This window comes from Limanda limanda, chromosome 17 (genome assembly GCF_963576545.1).
Source record: "Limanda limanda chromosome 17, fLimLim1.1, whole genome shotgun sequence".
Taxonomy (NCBI): Eukaryota; Metazoa; Chordata; class Actinopteri; order Pleuronectiformes; family Pleuronectidae; genus Limanda; species Limanda limanda.
The window spans coordinates 4,406,326-4,419,637 of NC_083652.1; the positions used below are offsets into that span (position 1 = coordinate 4,406,326).

Below are 13,312 nucleotides of genomic sequence, written 5' to 3' on the forward strand. Positions count from 1 at the left end.
GGATTAGAGGGTAACTGCTCGCATGGCTCTACAAAGAAATGACAAAACCCACCTGTCGGCACCTATAAAGTAGAACCAGATCCAAATTAATTTTTGGGAGCCAATGCTATTACTGATTAATAGTGGGAAAAAATTCAGACACCGATATCCTTGTTTTGTGAATTGTCATTTTGAAGCCTCTAGTTCAGCATTTTGTGCAGCGCCATCTTGGTTTTGGAAACTAGACGTCAAGCTGCATTACTTAATTAGGGCCCGAGCACTGACAGGCAAATGAATTGGCTTTTTGAGGGCTTTAACATGCTCAAATTCTTACCAAAATTTGCAGAAAGTTAGAAAGTGGTGAAATTCTACGTATTCTGGAGGAATTTTCATTTTATATTATAACTCTCTGCGTGTGTCACTCTCGTCTCGTACCTGTCTAAGCTCAGATGGAGGATCAGTTTTGGGGTCAGGAACTCCATTCTGGATGGGGTGAAGCTCCGACAGCATCACCTTCCTCTGCTCGTAGTGGACGAAGATCACCTTCTCCTCTTCCCCTTCCTCCTCCTTACCATCAGTCTTCTCATCATCTTCATCCCTCTTTTTCTTTACCTTCTGCTGACCTGCAACTCCATCTGGCCACGACAAAGATAAATACATTTTTAACGACTAATATTTATATTTAAAAAAATCTTGAACGCAAAATCCTGTGATACCAGTGCAGAAACCCAGTGGATATCAGTGTGACGTCTTACTCTGATCCCGAAGGAGGATGTTACAGATGAAGCCCGTTTTGCCCACCTGGCGGCTGATCTGGAGCCAGCGCTCGTGAGGGAAGATGGTGCTTAGGTCTACGAGGAAGCTCTCCATGCCCTCCTGACCCTCTTTGGGTAAACTCCATGAACCCAACACCGACAGCTCCACACCACTCTGAGCCTGCATCTGGGAGAAAGACACTTTTTCAATACTGATGTAACTTTTTAAAATTGTCGTTATTCAAATATTCGTGATAAATATCTATAAATAAAAAGAGAATAGAAATGCAACCAAATATGTAGAACCTAAATGAAGGAAATGACAATGTTTTATGTACAATATAAACATAAATGCATTTTTTATCAGTAAATAGAAATGCTGATACTAATATGTCTGTGAAAGATTCATATCAGTCATTTTTTTTATCAACTAACCATTAAATTTGCCAGGCTCCACTTGTTATTTTTCAGACAAGAAAATGTTTAACTCCTTGACTAAAACAATACTATTTATACTTAAAAGTGAACCACAAAAACTCAAGTGACCTAATTGACACACATTTCAGCTTCTCCCTTCCTTTTTTCTTTGTATTTACGTTTCTTTCTGTTTCCTTTTTTAACTTAACTCATATTGGTGCCTTTTACTATAAACTGAATTTTCTAAACTGAATTTACTAGAAGAAAGAGATGAATCTGATTCATCTCCTCCTGAGCTGAGACGACGAAGAGGCCTGTGTGGCGTTGCACTGACCTTCTGGATGTACTGTTTGACCTGTCCAGAAATGAACGGGTAGTGGATGACCGCCAGCACCACGGCTGAGTCATTATTGGCGATCCAGCGGCCCACCAGCAGCCCGCTGTCGGCCCGGTTACAGCACTGTGGGAAGAAAATCTTCAGCACCATGGTGTCACTGCTGCTCAGAGTTCAGCCTCCAGCCGCTCGGATGATCTGAGAGACGTGAGAGAATAATCGACCAGCATCGGTACCAGAGAGTCTAGAGCAATAAAAAAATTTACAATCAAGACCATTTAAGACCTTTTAACTAGAAATAAGAGATAATATGGAAAACTAAGTTTGAACTTTGTGAGACAACTCTGGTCATATCTCCTTTAATGTAAGTCATGAACAAATAACCGTCATATCAGTTTATAGCTACTTTCCAGCTTAATATGCATCTTGATAGTATGCTATTCTGCATGTTACAAACTTTCTGTTAATGATGAGGTGGTAATAAACCTCTAAGAAGCAGTGGACAGTCTGTCAAATCACAGGTTCAACTACCACTAGGACATCCTGGTAGTGCAACACAAGTTTATTAGGGCGGTATGGGAATGTGGATGATGGCTATAGTCCTGAGGCTACTCTCTTAATTAGTGACATTTACATGTTTTGTTTCATAGATTCCGCATGTGACCAAATCAGCACGGAAGTGACCCTATCCGAATTGATGTGTGTCCTTCCGTGTCGAGGCTTCGAACCGTGTATCGGGCTGTGGTGTCGGGTAATGCAGGAGGATTAGTGTGAAGCGCGTATCGAGGCTTGTGTTGATGTCGTATGTGGTGACGTTCAAAGACTCGCGAGCCCGCCGTACCACGTGACAGAGTCAAGAAATGGTTCGCAGGTTTGGCGTGTGATTCGAAATAAAAGGGGCAGCGAAACGGAATGGAACACACATAAGCCATGGTGTCATTATAATCATTCTGACTGTTTTACATGTATTGTCCACTTGGTGGCACAGTAGAGCAAATGAGGCGCCATGAAGCTTCGGCCCATTATGAACCAATTGGATGGAAAGCTTCATCACGCCATCACCACATATCAGTTTGAAGCTCCTTTCCAGCTTAAAATGTATCTTGATAGTATGCTGTTCTCAATGTTACAAACTCTCTGTGAATGATGAGGTGGTCATAAACCTGTAAGAAGCAGTGGCCTTTCTGTCAAATCACAGGTTCAACTACCACTAGGAAATCCTGTAGGTACCATACCACTCAAGTGTATTAGGGTGGGAATGTGGATAATGGAGATAGTCCACGAAGCTACTCTCTTAATTAGGACCGGAAACACATTACAGTTTTTGTTCTATAGATTTCGCATGTGACCAAATCAGCATGAAAGTGACCATATCTGAATTGATGAGTGGTTTCTTCCTTTTCATGAAAAACATTCAAGTCTCTGTTTCCAGGTGAGCACGACGGCAGGATAAATAGTACATTTGCCATTTTAGAGGAAGTTTGTGGAACAAGCTTCCAGATATGGCACAAAAAATTGAAGACCATGTAAAAATGACTTCCTGAAGTAAACATTGATAAGTGGATCATTCTTTATCATAAACAATACTCATCATCTTAATCTCTGTTAACAGATACGCACGACAGGGAGACAAATACTAAATTTCCCGTTTTAAGAGAGAGTTTGTAGAACGAGCGGTGGTAACTGGGTTAGAAAGCTGGACTCCTTTGACCTTCACATATCGAGTCGACTCCTGTTGTTGAACGTGAAAAGCTCCGGGGCAGGATCACCATCGATTTCAGTGACAGCGCCGTCAAATGGCATCAGAGAAGTAGGTTAGATGAAGATTAGCAGGCTAACAGCAAATGTGAGAGAACTTCCCCAGATTCTATCGTTTAAATCCGTCTAAAGTCAAAGTGAATTCACACTGAATCTTACGCCTTCGGGTGACTCTGGGATGAGATACGAGTTTCAAAACATATTTGATTTACCTTCAATATCACCGACACGAGCTTTCACCTTCCGTCTGCAGCGTCGAGAACAGCACAGCTACTGACTACAGACCGACATTTTCTTTGTTTATAGTCCAGCGCGAAAATCCCTCCGGTGAGAAACAAACATTAATGTGAGTTCCTAATACCGAATTAATTATGATATTGTCCTGACAGTATTTTACCACTTGAAGTGGATATATTCAATTATGAAAAATCAACCGATGTTTTTTAAAATTTATTGAAGAATTGAAAATCTTTTCGTTTCTTTTCAGTTTAATTTGAAATAATTTCAATAAACAATCATGTTTAACAGAATGCTCCAAACGGTGATAACAATCACATAAATATATTAGATAGTTATTTGAAAAATAAGCTAAAACTAAAAAGTCCCTAAATCTGAGAGATTCATTAAGAGAAATGGAATTTAATTGAATAGCTACAACTCACAAGAGATAAGTCCAACAATGCTCAGAATTAAAATGTTGCACCTATTTGATTGAGTCACCTACACACAAACTTCATTTGCTTTCAATATCCTGAAGAGTGCAGAAGCATTTTGAGACAAGAAACCTCTTAACTATCATCTACTGAGAAGAAAACAATGCAGCCACAGCCGTATGCCAGCATAGTCTGACAGGATCTTATTCTAGGTTTAAAAGTAACATAATCATTGAAGGTTAAACCTGCATATGAAGAAAGTACCAACTTAAAAATCTGAAATACTTCTCTTCATCCAACAACGTCCAATCATTAATTTGCACCCCCCCCCCCGAAACTCAATCTGAACCATTTCATTTTTCATTTCATGTTTATAAAACAATGCATGTTTTTCAAATACATATGCCCAGACCAATAAGGAAGGGCACAATTCAACTGGGAAAGTGTTTTTTGCGAGCATGATCATCCACATTAGCAGGATATATTTAATTTTCAAATTGATGCTGCTTAACACCAAAATTGCAAAACAAAAAGAAACAGACCATAAAATATTAACAATCTGCTTGTTACTCACCAGGAAATGCTCACGGTGCGTGTGTGTGCGTGTGTGTGTGTGTGTGTGAGACAGAGACACTAAGGAGTTGGCCCAACTGTAAAGAAACTTATCTCCTCCTGCAATGACACAGCAAGAAAAGAGCGGGATGAAAACCTGAAGCAGTCGTGAAAAAATTGATTAAAACATTATATATGATTATATAAATGTACTTGGTACTCAATATTCAACTAACATTGAAACATGTTTTTTCACAGAAACAGCAACTATTATTTTATTCTTAATTAAGTTTTCTATTATTTGTTACAGCACTAAGTTGTTTAATTAAACAATACTTAAACAATTTAAAAACTACACTACCCAGGTGCTCTAGCGAGAGACGTTTGCGGTGGATTGTGGGTAAGCAGGAAGTAAACAAACGCGCATGGTCTCAAAAGATTCTGCTGGTTCGCAGCAGGAAACCCCGAGATCGGATTATAAAAGAAAAGATGGATGTGTTGAAAGAAAAGATGGATGTGTTGAACGATTTCCAGCGATTTTTTTTCTCTATGAGTCGTTTTGCTTCGTTTCCCTGGACTGTGAGTGGAACCTAACTCAGTTCACATATGCGCGTCCGTGCTGTTTCACATCAGGCTCACTCTTCTGGATAAATCAGCCAAACATCTGAAACACTAATCAACACAGATAATCTATTTGACTTTTTTCCACACAGCTGCAGCCTCTGCTCTGCTGTGGAGTTTGCGAAAGAGCTATAACAAGTTTCCAGTGAAATAGACGGAAATACAGATTGAGTGTAAGAGAAGGTTATTTTGCCTCCAGTCAAGGTCGAGATCATTTCTTCGAAGGTTTCGTTTGTTACAAACATTGATATACGTATGTTAAGAAAATCAGGTATATAAATAACGATACAGTTTATATATACAGCCCTTTCAAAACAGTTTGTCGATGGCTTTACAGGGTTTCATGAAAATTACAACATTAAGAGTAATAATAAGGCACTAAAATTGAACAAATAAATGTAGTTATATTCACCAAATACAGGATAAAAACAAAACAAAGGTAAAGAATTGTGGCAAAAAACCTGTGGAGGCAAATAACGAAATAGTGATGATAATAGTCATAATAATGGTAGTAACAATGTATTGCTCACTGTTAGGTCTCTGCTGTGTTAGATACAAGAATCCAGATCAATGTCCATAATTTTACATTCATTCATCTCACCATCACCACAACGCAGCTTCCACCTCACGTGGGTACGGTCAAAAAACTCTGACCTCACAATGTAAGTTGCTAGCTATATGGTAAATTTCCCGAAGCACACAGGGATACCTACCAGAAAGACAATATTTAGAAATTGCTCATACAATAATGAAATGTTTAAGAAATTATATAAAAGATGTTTTTTATCATCACATCATTAAGGTCCTGAGCACAAAATACCTGGTCCACGGACAGAAGAGTCCTGTGAATGAGTTCGTATCCAATATTATGAGGAAAAAAAACTGTAAAATGTTGTAAAATGCTCTGACTAAGTCATTTCAAGATTCTGTGATATAATCAAAAACACATTGAAGGTCGGAAACCTTATCATTATGTCTGACTCATCATTTCTGCTTTTACAGTTTCTAGAAAAAGACCTGCAAAGCAACAAATCATCGCAATTCATTTTAGATATCTTGAAACAGGTGAGGATGTCTGCACACGAACATCATCAGAGCTTCCTCAGTTTTCGGTGAAACTAACAACTGTTGTGTTGTTTCCAGACATGTCTTCACTCTCTGTGCACAAAGTTTCCACCATCAGTCAAATACAGGAGGCTGTTCATCTCCGAGCTCATCAGACAGGTTGGTCCTCCATCTATGCAATTATAAAAGTAATGGTTTTACTTCATCCTTCTCAGCTAAGGGCCCCAGGCAGCTGCATGTTTTGTCAACCTTTTGGTCTCTGTGTTCCCTCCACAGCAAGAGGCGGCAGGCTGCGACCCTCTGGATGAGCTGTACGACGCTCTGGCCAAGGTGCTGGGAGCTGAAGACACGCCTGACTGCTACAAGAGCTACTTACTGGTACTTAACACATACAGCTCGCTACCCAGAGACTGTCTTTGCATTTTCTCAAAGAACGTCTCTTTATTTGTCCCTCTAAAAGTATAAAAATAGATATAATCTGCATTTGTGTTAATATCAACTAATTCCCTGAAATGAGCTAAACCATGTCAAGTCAACACTTGGTGACTCCCCCCCCCTTCCGTCTGTGGCTCTCAGCTTCCAGCACATTGATTCCCACTAAAGACAAACATATATTTTCATTAAAAAGGTTAGAAGAATACAACATTGCTGCAGTGACATCTCAGAGTCATAGTCCATCTGTTGCTGCAGCTCACTACAATATATTAAATAGTTACATCAATCAATGTGTCCTGATCTACTCTCTACTTTTTCATGTTATTAACACTATCTGGAAAAAAAGAATCACATGTGGGTAAGCTAATGGTTTATGTGCTGCAGCCCTGTGGTGACTCAGTCAGCCTGTTGGAGAACGTCGCTCTGATCTCAGAGGGAACCACCGGTCTGGTGACCTGGGAGAGCGCCCTCTACCTGGCAGAGTGGGCTCTGGATCACCAGCAGGCCTTCACCGGCAGGTACGGTACCACCACCCCAACATTGAAGGAATAGTCTCACCTAAGCTAATCTGTATTTCTTTTAACCAATAATGTGATGAGAAGTTCAACACCACTCTCATGCCTGTGCGCTAATAGTTTATTTTAGCATAGGGACTGGGATTAGAGGGTAACTGCTCGCATGGCTCTACAAAGAAATGACAAAACCCACCTGTCGGCACCTATAAAGTAGAACCAGATCCAAATTAATTTTTGGGAGCCAATGCTATTACTGATTAATAGTGGGAAAAAATTCAGACACCGATATCCTGGCCGATATTTGATTCTGACTGCCGTTGTTCTGCTGGACAGCAACTGCTGGATAAAACAGTTTTACTTTAATTTTCATACTTAAAATTAAGACACTTCTTAGAATCAGTGTCAAACTACTGTGATGTCACTCATTGGTTTTTGTTTAGTTTTATTAACAAATGCTACACTCTACTGGACAAACTACATAATGATACAATTACCAACAGCCAAAGCCCTTTGACCTCCACCAAGGAGGTGATGTTTTCAGCATTTGTTTGAAAGTACTCAAACGATACCATGAAATTTGTAAATGGACGGAGAATTGCCTATGGAAGAACTCATTCAATTTGGATCCGAGTATATGAACAGATCCAGGGGATGAGGGGATGATTGACAAGGGCTGAGGGAGAGGAAGGATGGGAGAGGAGATAAGGAGGTGTTTGTTTACCCCAAACAGCCAAAGTAGCTTAATGAATAACACGTTATATCAGGTTTGTTTTATTAATAGAAAACCAAGTGAGAATGACAAGTTGTCAGCAAAGTCACTGCCCCAGGCGAAGAAATCATCACACAAACTAGTTTCTCTTTCCACATTTAGTTTTTTAGCACAGATTAAAGAAGATTCAACTATTATTATTATTATTCATGGGACTGTAGAAGCGCTGAAAGATGGAGTTGTTTATATAAAGTGAGGTTAACCTTCCATTCCGGTTTTGACAGAAAATGTAAATTTGACGTAGTGAAGCACCAGAACCCCAAAGATTAAAATATCTCTCTGATATGACATGATATGTGTTGTTTAACTTTAATGGGATCAGGGATCCTACATATACATTATGCTGTTTTCCCTCCTCCTCTTTTCTGCAGGACGGTTCTGGAGCTGGGCAGTGGTTTGGGTATGACCGGTATCACCATCTGTCGCTCCTGCAGCCCGAACAGATTTGTCTTCAGCGACTGTCACCCAAGCGTCCTGCAGAAACTGAGAACCAACGTCCGGCTGAATGGGCTGTTTGAGCAGGAGACTCCCACGGTCAGCGTTGAACTGCTGGACTGGACAACAGCGACTGAGGAAGAGTTACAAGAAATCGGAGCTGACACTGTCATCGCTGCAGGTCTGTGTTCAGTCTTATCGTCTGCCAGGAAGGAAATAAATTTACACAGCGGATTAGAGAAGAACCAGCTATTTCAGATCAAGGATTCTCTGTCTGTTCAGTACCGATTGGTCTGCTTGATACTACAGATATCTCAGTAAATACTGGTTCTAACTTCTAAGTCTAATTGATTGTACTTATTGCCTCAAGACCTTAGTAAGATATCATATTCACGAGAATGAGACTCACAAACACAACCTGGAAAACATAATGATTCTGGACATGGCTTAAAAAATAAGAAACCATATGTCTCCTTTTAAATGATTCAGTTTTTCGAGGAAAAACACTTCAGGGTCATAAAGGTACGCACAGGCTCATCCTCTGCTCTGCTTGTTCATCAATCTCCTGTTAGTTTTTTTCAAACTGTTATGTGGAGCTCGTCATAGACAGAGAACGTGGAGAAGACCTGTTTTCTCAAATGTTACAATCTTCAGGGATGTTAAATTCCTCTGTTCCAGATGTGGCATACGATCCTGAAGTCGTGGGAAACCTGGTGACTCTTCTGACTAAGATCCTGAGATGTTCTTCTCCAGAGGTCCTTATCTGCTCCAGCATAAGAAACCCAGAGACGTACAGCGGCTTCAAGCAGCAGCTCGGTAAGAGGTTTTATTCTTACAGACATCGAGGTGATGGATGGTTAAAGACCTGTCACAGTAAAACCAGTCTTAGTTTTTCCTTGATGAATAAAGTTAAGTTTAAAGTTTGGATGAAGTTGGAGCTGACTAGTTTTTATTCTTATGACAAACAGTAACTTTAGCAAGACTCAGTCTTCTGTAGTTTTTGGGGGAAGTTTGAGCCATTTAATGCTGCATTCAGGTGCTTCTCAGATGGTCCAGAGATTCTTCAGACGTCGCTGTATTCATGTGCTTTTAATCTATAAGATGCTATGACAAACTGACTTTATTTACTTGTTACTACAATTGGTGGCTGTTAACTGTTTTCTGGCGTCAGTGATTGAACTTGTTTTTTTTTGTTTTCACAGAAAACGCAGGAGTCAGCCATCATGTGGTCACAGGACATGTCAGCAACGTGTTTCCTTACAGCAGATTCTCATCAATAGAAATGATTAAACTGTACAGATGACATGAATGCAGCACCATAAAGATTTGATTTACAAAGGTACATCCTAAAAGTTTCAAACAATTGAATCAAGGCCAGTTTCACTCCTACTCTGTGTCCCGTGATCCAGATGTGCAGTCTGCGATATGGGAGGGCTTGTTTAATGATGGTGGTCTCACCAGGGAATTTATTCTGCTCCCTATGACGGCTATTCTCGATTCATTTTGTTGGACCCCTCAACAAGAGCCTTGAACTTGATTCTCTTGTTAAGTGCATCTGTTGTGTTATTAGTTGTGTTTAACAAAGAAATCATATTTCACCTATTGATGATTAGATATTGCAAATTAGGCATTTATCGAATTGATCAAATTAAAACTTTTCATCCCGCAATATTTTTTTTACTAAACATTAAATACCTCAGAATTTGTTTTGTAGCAAGTAGTTTTCTCATTTTCCGCCATCTCTAGTTTTAGTGACTCTTTCAGAAATATAGCGTGGTCATTATATCGACTGCACAGCCTGTACGTGCAGTTTGCATGCATCTCCTTTTACTCCACAACAAACACTTTTTTACCGATTTCAAGAAGTTAAAGTAACAATGATTATATAGAAGAACGTGCATGAAAGTAGAGAAGTTGCATATAATGAACCATCTTTCCGACTGGCTGGCTGAATATCTGAATGACATGCTCATATTTTACACTTTGGTATAGAAACAACCATCAGTCAGTTAATTAGAAACTTCTAACCGTCAACTGTATGTTTGGGGGGGGGGGGGGGGGCTGTGTAAAGATCCGGCAACTGTCATGTATTTGCATATTTTTTAGATAGAGATGATATACAGAGAGCGAACCTCAAATATGAGTCACAATTTAGAAACAATACCAGAAAGAAAACACAGGACAAACACTAAATAGAAATGGCAACTTTAGAGAAAAAACAACCTGAAGTTACTAACTACACTGAGTTAGGTTGCAATTAAATCAAATTTACATATAAATTGTGTATTTAATGTATTTTCCACCAGTTAATTCACAAAATCGAATTTTAATGTAAATCTAATTCAAATTGGGGGAAATTCTTAATTCCACAATGCCATTACCAATGTGAAATTTCCAGAAGGTTAAAAAACTGTGCAGCACTGATGAAAAATGTGCCCATTTTTACAGCCGCTATTGAGGTTGACCACTTCAGGAGTAACTTGATAAGACAGCCGTCCTACTTGTTTGATGTTGGAGTTGCAATGTGTAATATTTAACCTGTATGAAAAAGAAACCTCATTGGTATAGTGCTATCAACCATTTTCTTAGATTACCTGAAAGTTTTAATTACTTTCAGCCAGTACTGTCATATATTTTTTTTCATATTGATTTTAATTGAGGTTGAAGGTGGGTTTATGTTAACACCCCCCTTGTGTCACTAGATGGACTGTTGATGTTTATTATTGAATCTTTTTTTCACATTTATTTTTAGTTTATTAAAATGTGTTGTTCAGCTGCAAAGATGCACCTCCCCTCTAAGTATTGATATTTTCCATTAAAAAAAACATTAGGCTGAATGGGTTCATGTGACTAATAGAGTATGATTATTCAAATGTATTGGATGTAAAATGACTGATTTAAAGTCTAAATTGTATTGCTAATTGTTATAATACTGATTAATAAATGAACATTATGTATGTATGTATAGAATATGTACTATGTGTTTTTGTTACTTTGGTTGGTATATTACAGATCAGCATCAGCATCAGTCCAGGAAGATGGTGCTGATGTTTGCTTCCAGGACATCAGTCATACCTGCCTTTGGTCTCATGCACATCAACTTTAAAGTTCCTTCATTGCGACATGCATGGTATCAGATGGATGTTTCTGAAAGCTATATGCTTTAACCTTCCCCCTTAGTAATGGTTAGGAGGACTTTTGTTGTTTCATGACCACTGTTTAATTGTTGTATTGGTTGTTACCTTCGCCAAGGAGGTTTAATTTTCATCTGTTTGTTGTCCGTCTATAAGTTAACAGCATTAAACACAAACTGCTGGTGGAAGGATGTGTTATGGGTCAGGGAAGAACCCATTACAATTTTGGTGTGGAGCTGGATCACTAGAGATAGGGACTTTTAGGTTTAATTTCTATAGAAAAAACAGAAAAAATCTGGCATGTTAAGAGACTGATCTTTATATGCGTGCAATTTGGTTCAGATCTGAATGAAAATCTAGATCCAGTGAATTTAAATGAGGTTTCACAAGGGGACTGTTAGGCCTAGGTGGAAGTTTTTATTGATTTAATGTTGAAGTTGTGTTGGTTTTTGTTAATATGTCACATGGAGACTCATGGAGAGTGGTTTATGGGATAATACTTCCTCCTACTGGCTGAAATGGAAAGTTGCTTTTAAAGGAATAGTTCATCGAAACATTTTAATGTACTCTATCTACTCACCACTATGCCGATGGAGGGCTGGGTGAAGTGTTTGAGTGCAAAAATCACCTCTGGAGTTTCAGGGGTAAACACTGATGCAGTCAAATCCGATACAATTGAAGTCAATGGTGACCTCAACATGCCTCCACACTGCTTGTGTGCCATGCCTGGACATTCATATTCAACGAATATAATTAATATCCTATGACACTATTTACCCCTGAGACTCCTAAAGTGTTTTATGGACTCAAACACTTCCCCCATCCCTCTATCTGCCTAGTGGTGAGTAGATAATGGGTGAATTATCACTTCAAGTATGACTTTGTTTGTCACTGTATATAAATAACCAACAACTGTAGAGCTGCATCGACTAATCAATTTGTAATCAATTACTTAATGAATTTAGAAATTCAGTGATCAACTAGCCTTTGAATCCTATTTAAGGTTTGACTATAAATTGTCCCAATTAGAATGTTATTGTCAACTAATACATTTACAGCATTTAAGTTTTCCCCTTGCATTAGTTGTTCTACTGAAGCTTGGGTACCATTCAAATGAAAGATACTTAGTTTTATCCATGACTCTGTGTGTAAAGTGCAGTAATGACATGTGTTATCTTTGTAGGCTGTTTCATTGCTTTTGGACATTTCGAGAAGACATGATTGAAATCCTTTATTTTACCACCATTATCAGAAGTCGGCGCAAAACACTCTCCCTTGGACTTTTTATACACGTCCTCTCAGTTTGACTCAGATTAAATTATGTGCATTTTAACATCTCAATGAGATTTCGATTGAAATGAAACTTTAGGATATCAGGGCCTAAAAATGGCTCAGGCTTCAGATCTGTGGGTATGACGTATAACTCTTGCTTCTATTAAAAACTGCTGGCAACAAAAACCTGACCCTTATCTGGGTCTCTGAGCCTTGTTACATCAGAGCCACTAAGAGATGCATCAGTAATCCCATATACTGTAACAAACTGTGCGTAATCTGTGATTGCTCTCAATTCTAAGTCACTGCAGGACGTGATGTGGGACAGAGACGAGGTGACACAGGGTGAAAGTAACATGAAGACGTGACCGACCTCTAGTGGACAGGCTCTCATTATACACGTATTATAGGCAAAATAATCAAATCTATTATTATAGACTGATACATAAAACTAACAATAATAAAAAACTGGTACAAATAAGCAGCCGTTGTTTAAATCAGCCCACCAGTCGTGTTGCAGTATACATCCATGTCTGCATGCTCATAGTACATGAAGTGAAGACTTTAGTAAAATAGGATTTTAATAAAATAAAATGAGGTGCTTATCAAAATCAAGAA

General features: G+C 38.8%; 2 protein-coding genes across 2 annotated transcripts; one reads left to right on the forward strand and one right to left on the reverse strand.

Annotated features, from left to right (window-relative positions):
- Positions 1-378: 378 nt before the first annotated feature.
- On the reverse strand, positions 379-3,526 carry LOC133022884 (phosphatidylinositol N-acetylglucosaminyltransferase subunit Q-like). The gene is made up of 4 exons (XM_061089791.1): positions 3,456-3,526; positions 1,486-1,729; positions 735-921; positions 379-614 (listed from the first exon to the last, which is right to left on the reverse strand). The coding sequence occupies exons 2-4, from the start codon at positions 1,636-1,638 to the stop codon at positions 379-381; spliced, it is 576 nt and encodes a 191-aa protein (XP_060945774.1). The 5' UTR covers positions 1,639-1,729; positions 3,456-3,526.
- A 950-nt stretch (positions 3,527-4,476) lies between these two features.
- LOC133022886 (protein-lysine N-methyltransferase EEF2KMT-like) lies at positions 4,477-10,326 on the forward strand. Its single transcript, XM_061089794.1, has 9 exons — positions 4,477-4,485; positions 4,857-5,027; positions 6,072-6,134; positions 6,213-6,293; positions 6,411-6,512; positions 6,954-7,087; positions 8,225-8,469; positions 8,967-9,104; positions 9,491-10,326. The coding sequence occupies exons 1-9, from the start codon at positions 4,477-4,479 to the stop codon at positions 9,589-9,591; spliced, it is 1,044 nt and encodes a 347-aa protein (XP_060945777.1). The 3' UTR covers positions 9,592-10,326.
- Positions 10,327-13,312: the final 2,986 nt, after the last annotated feature.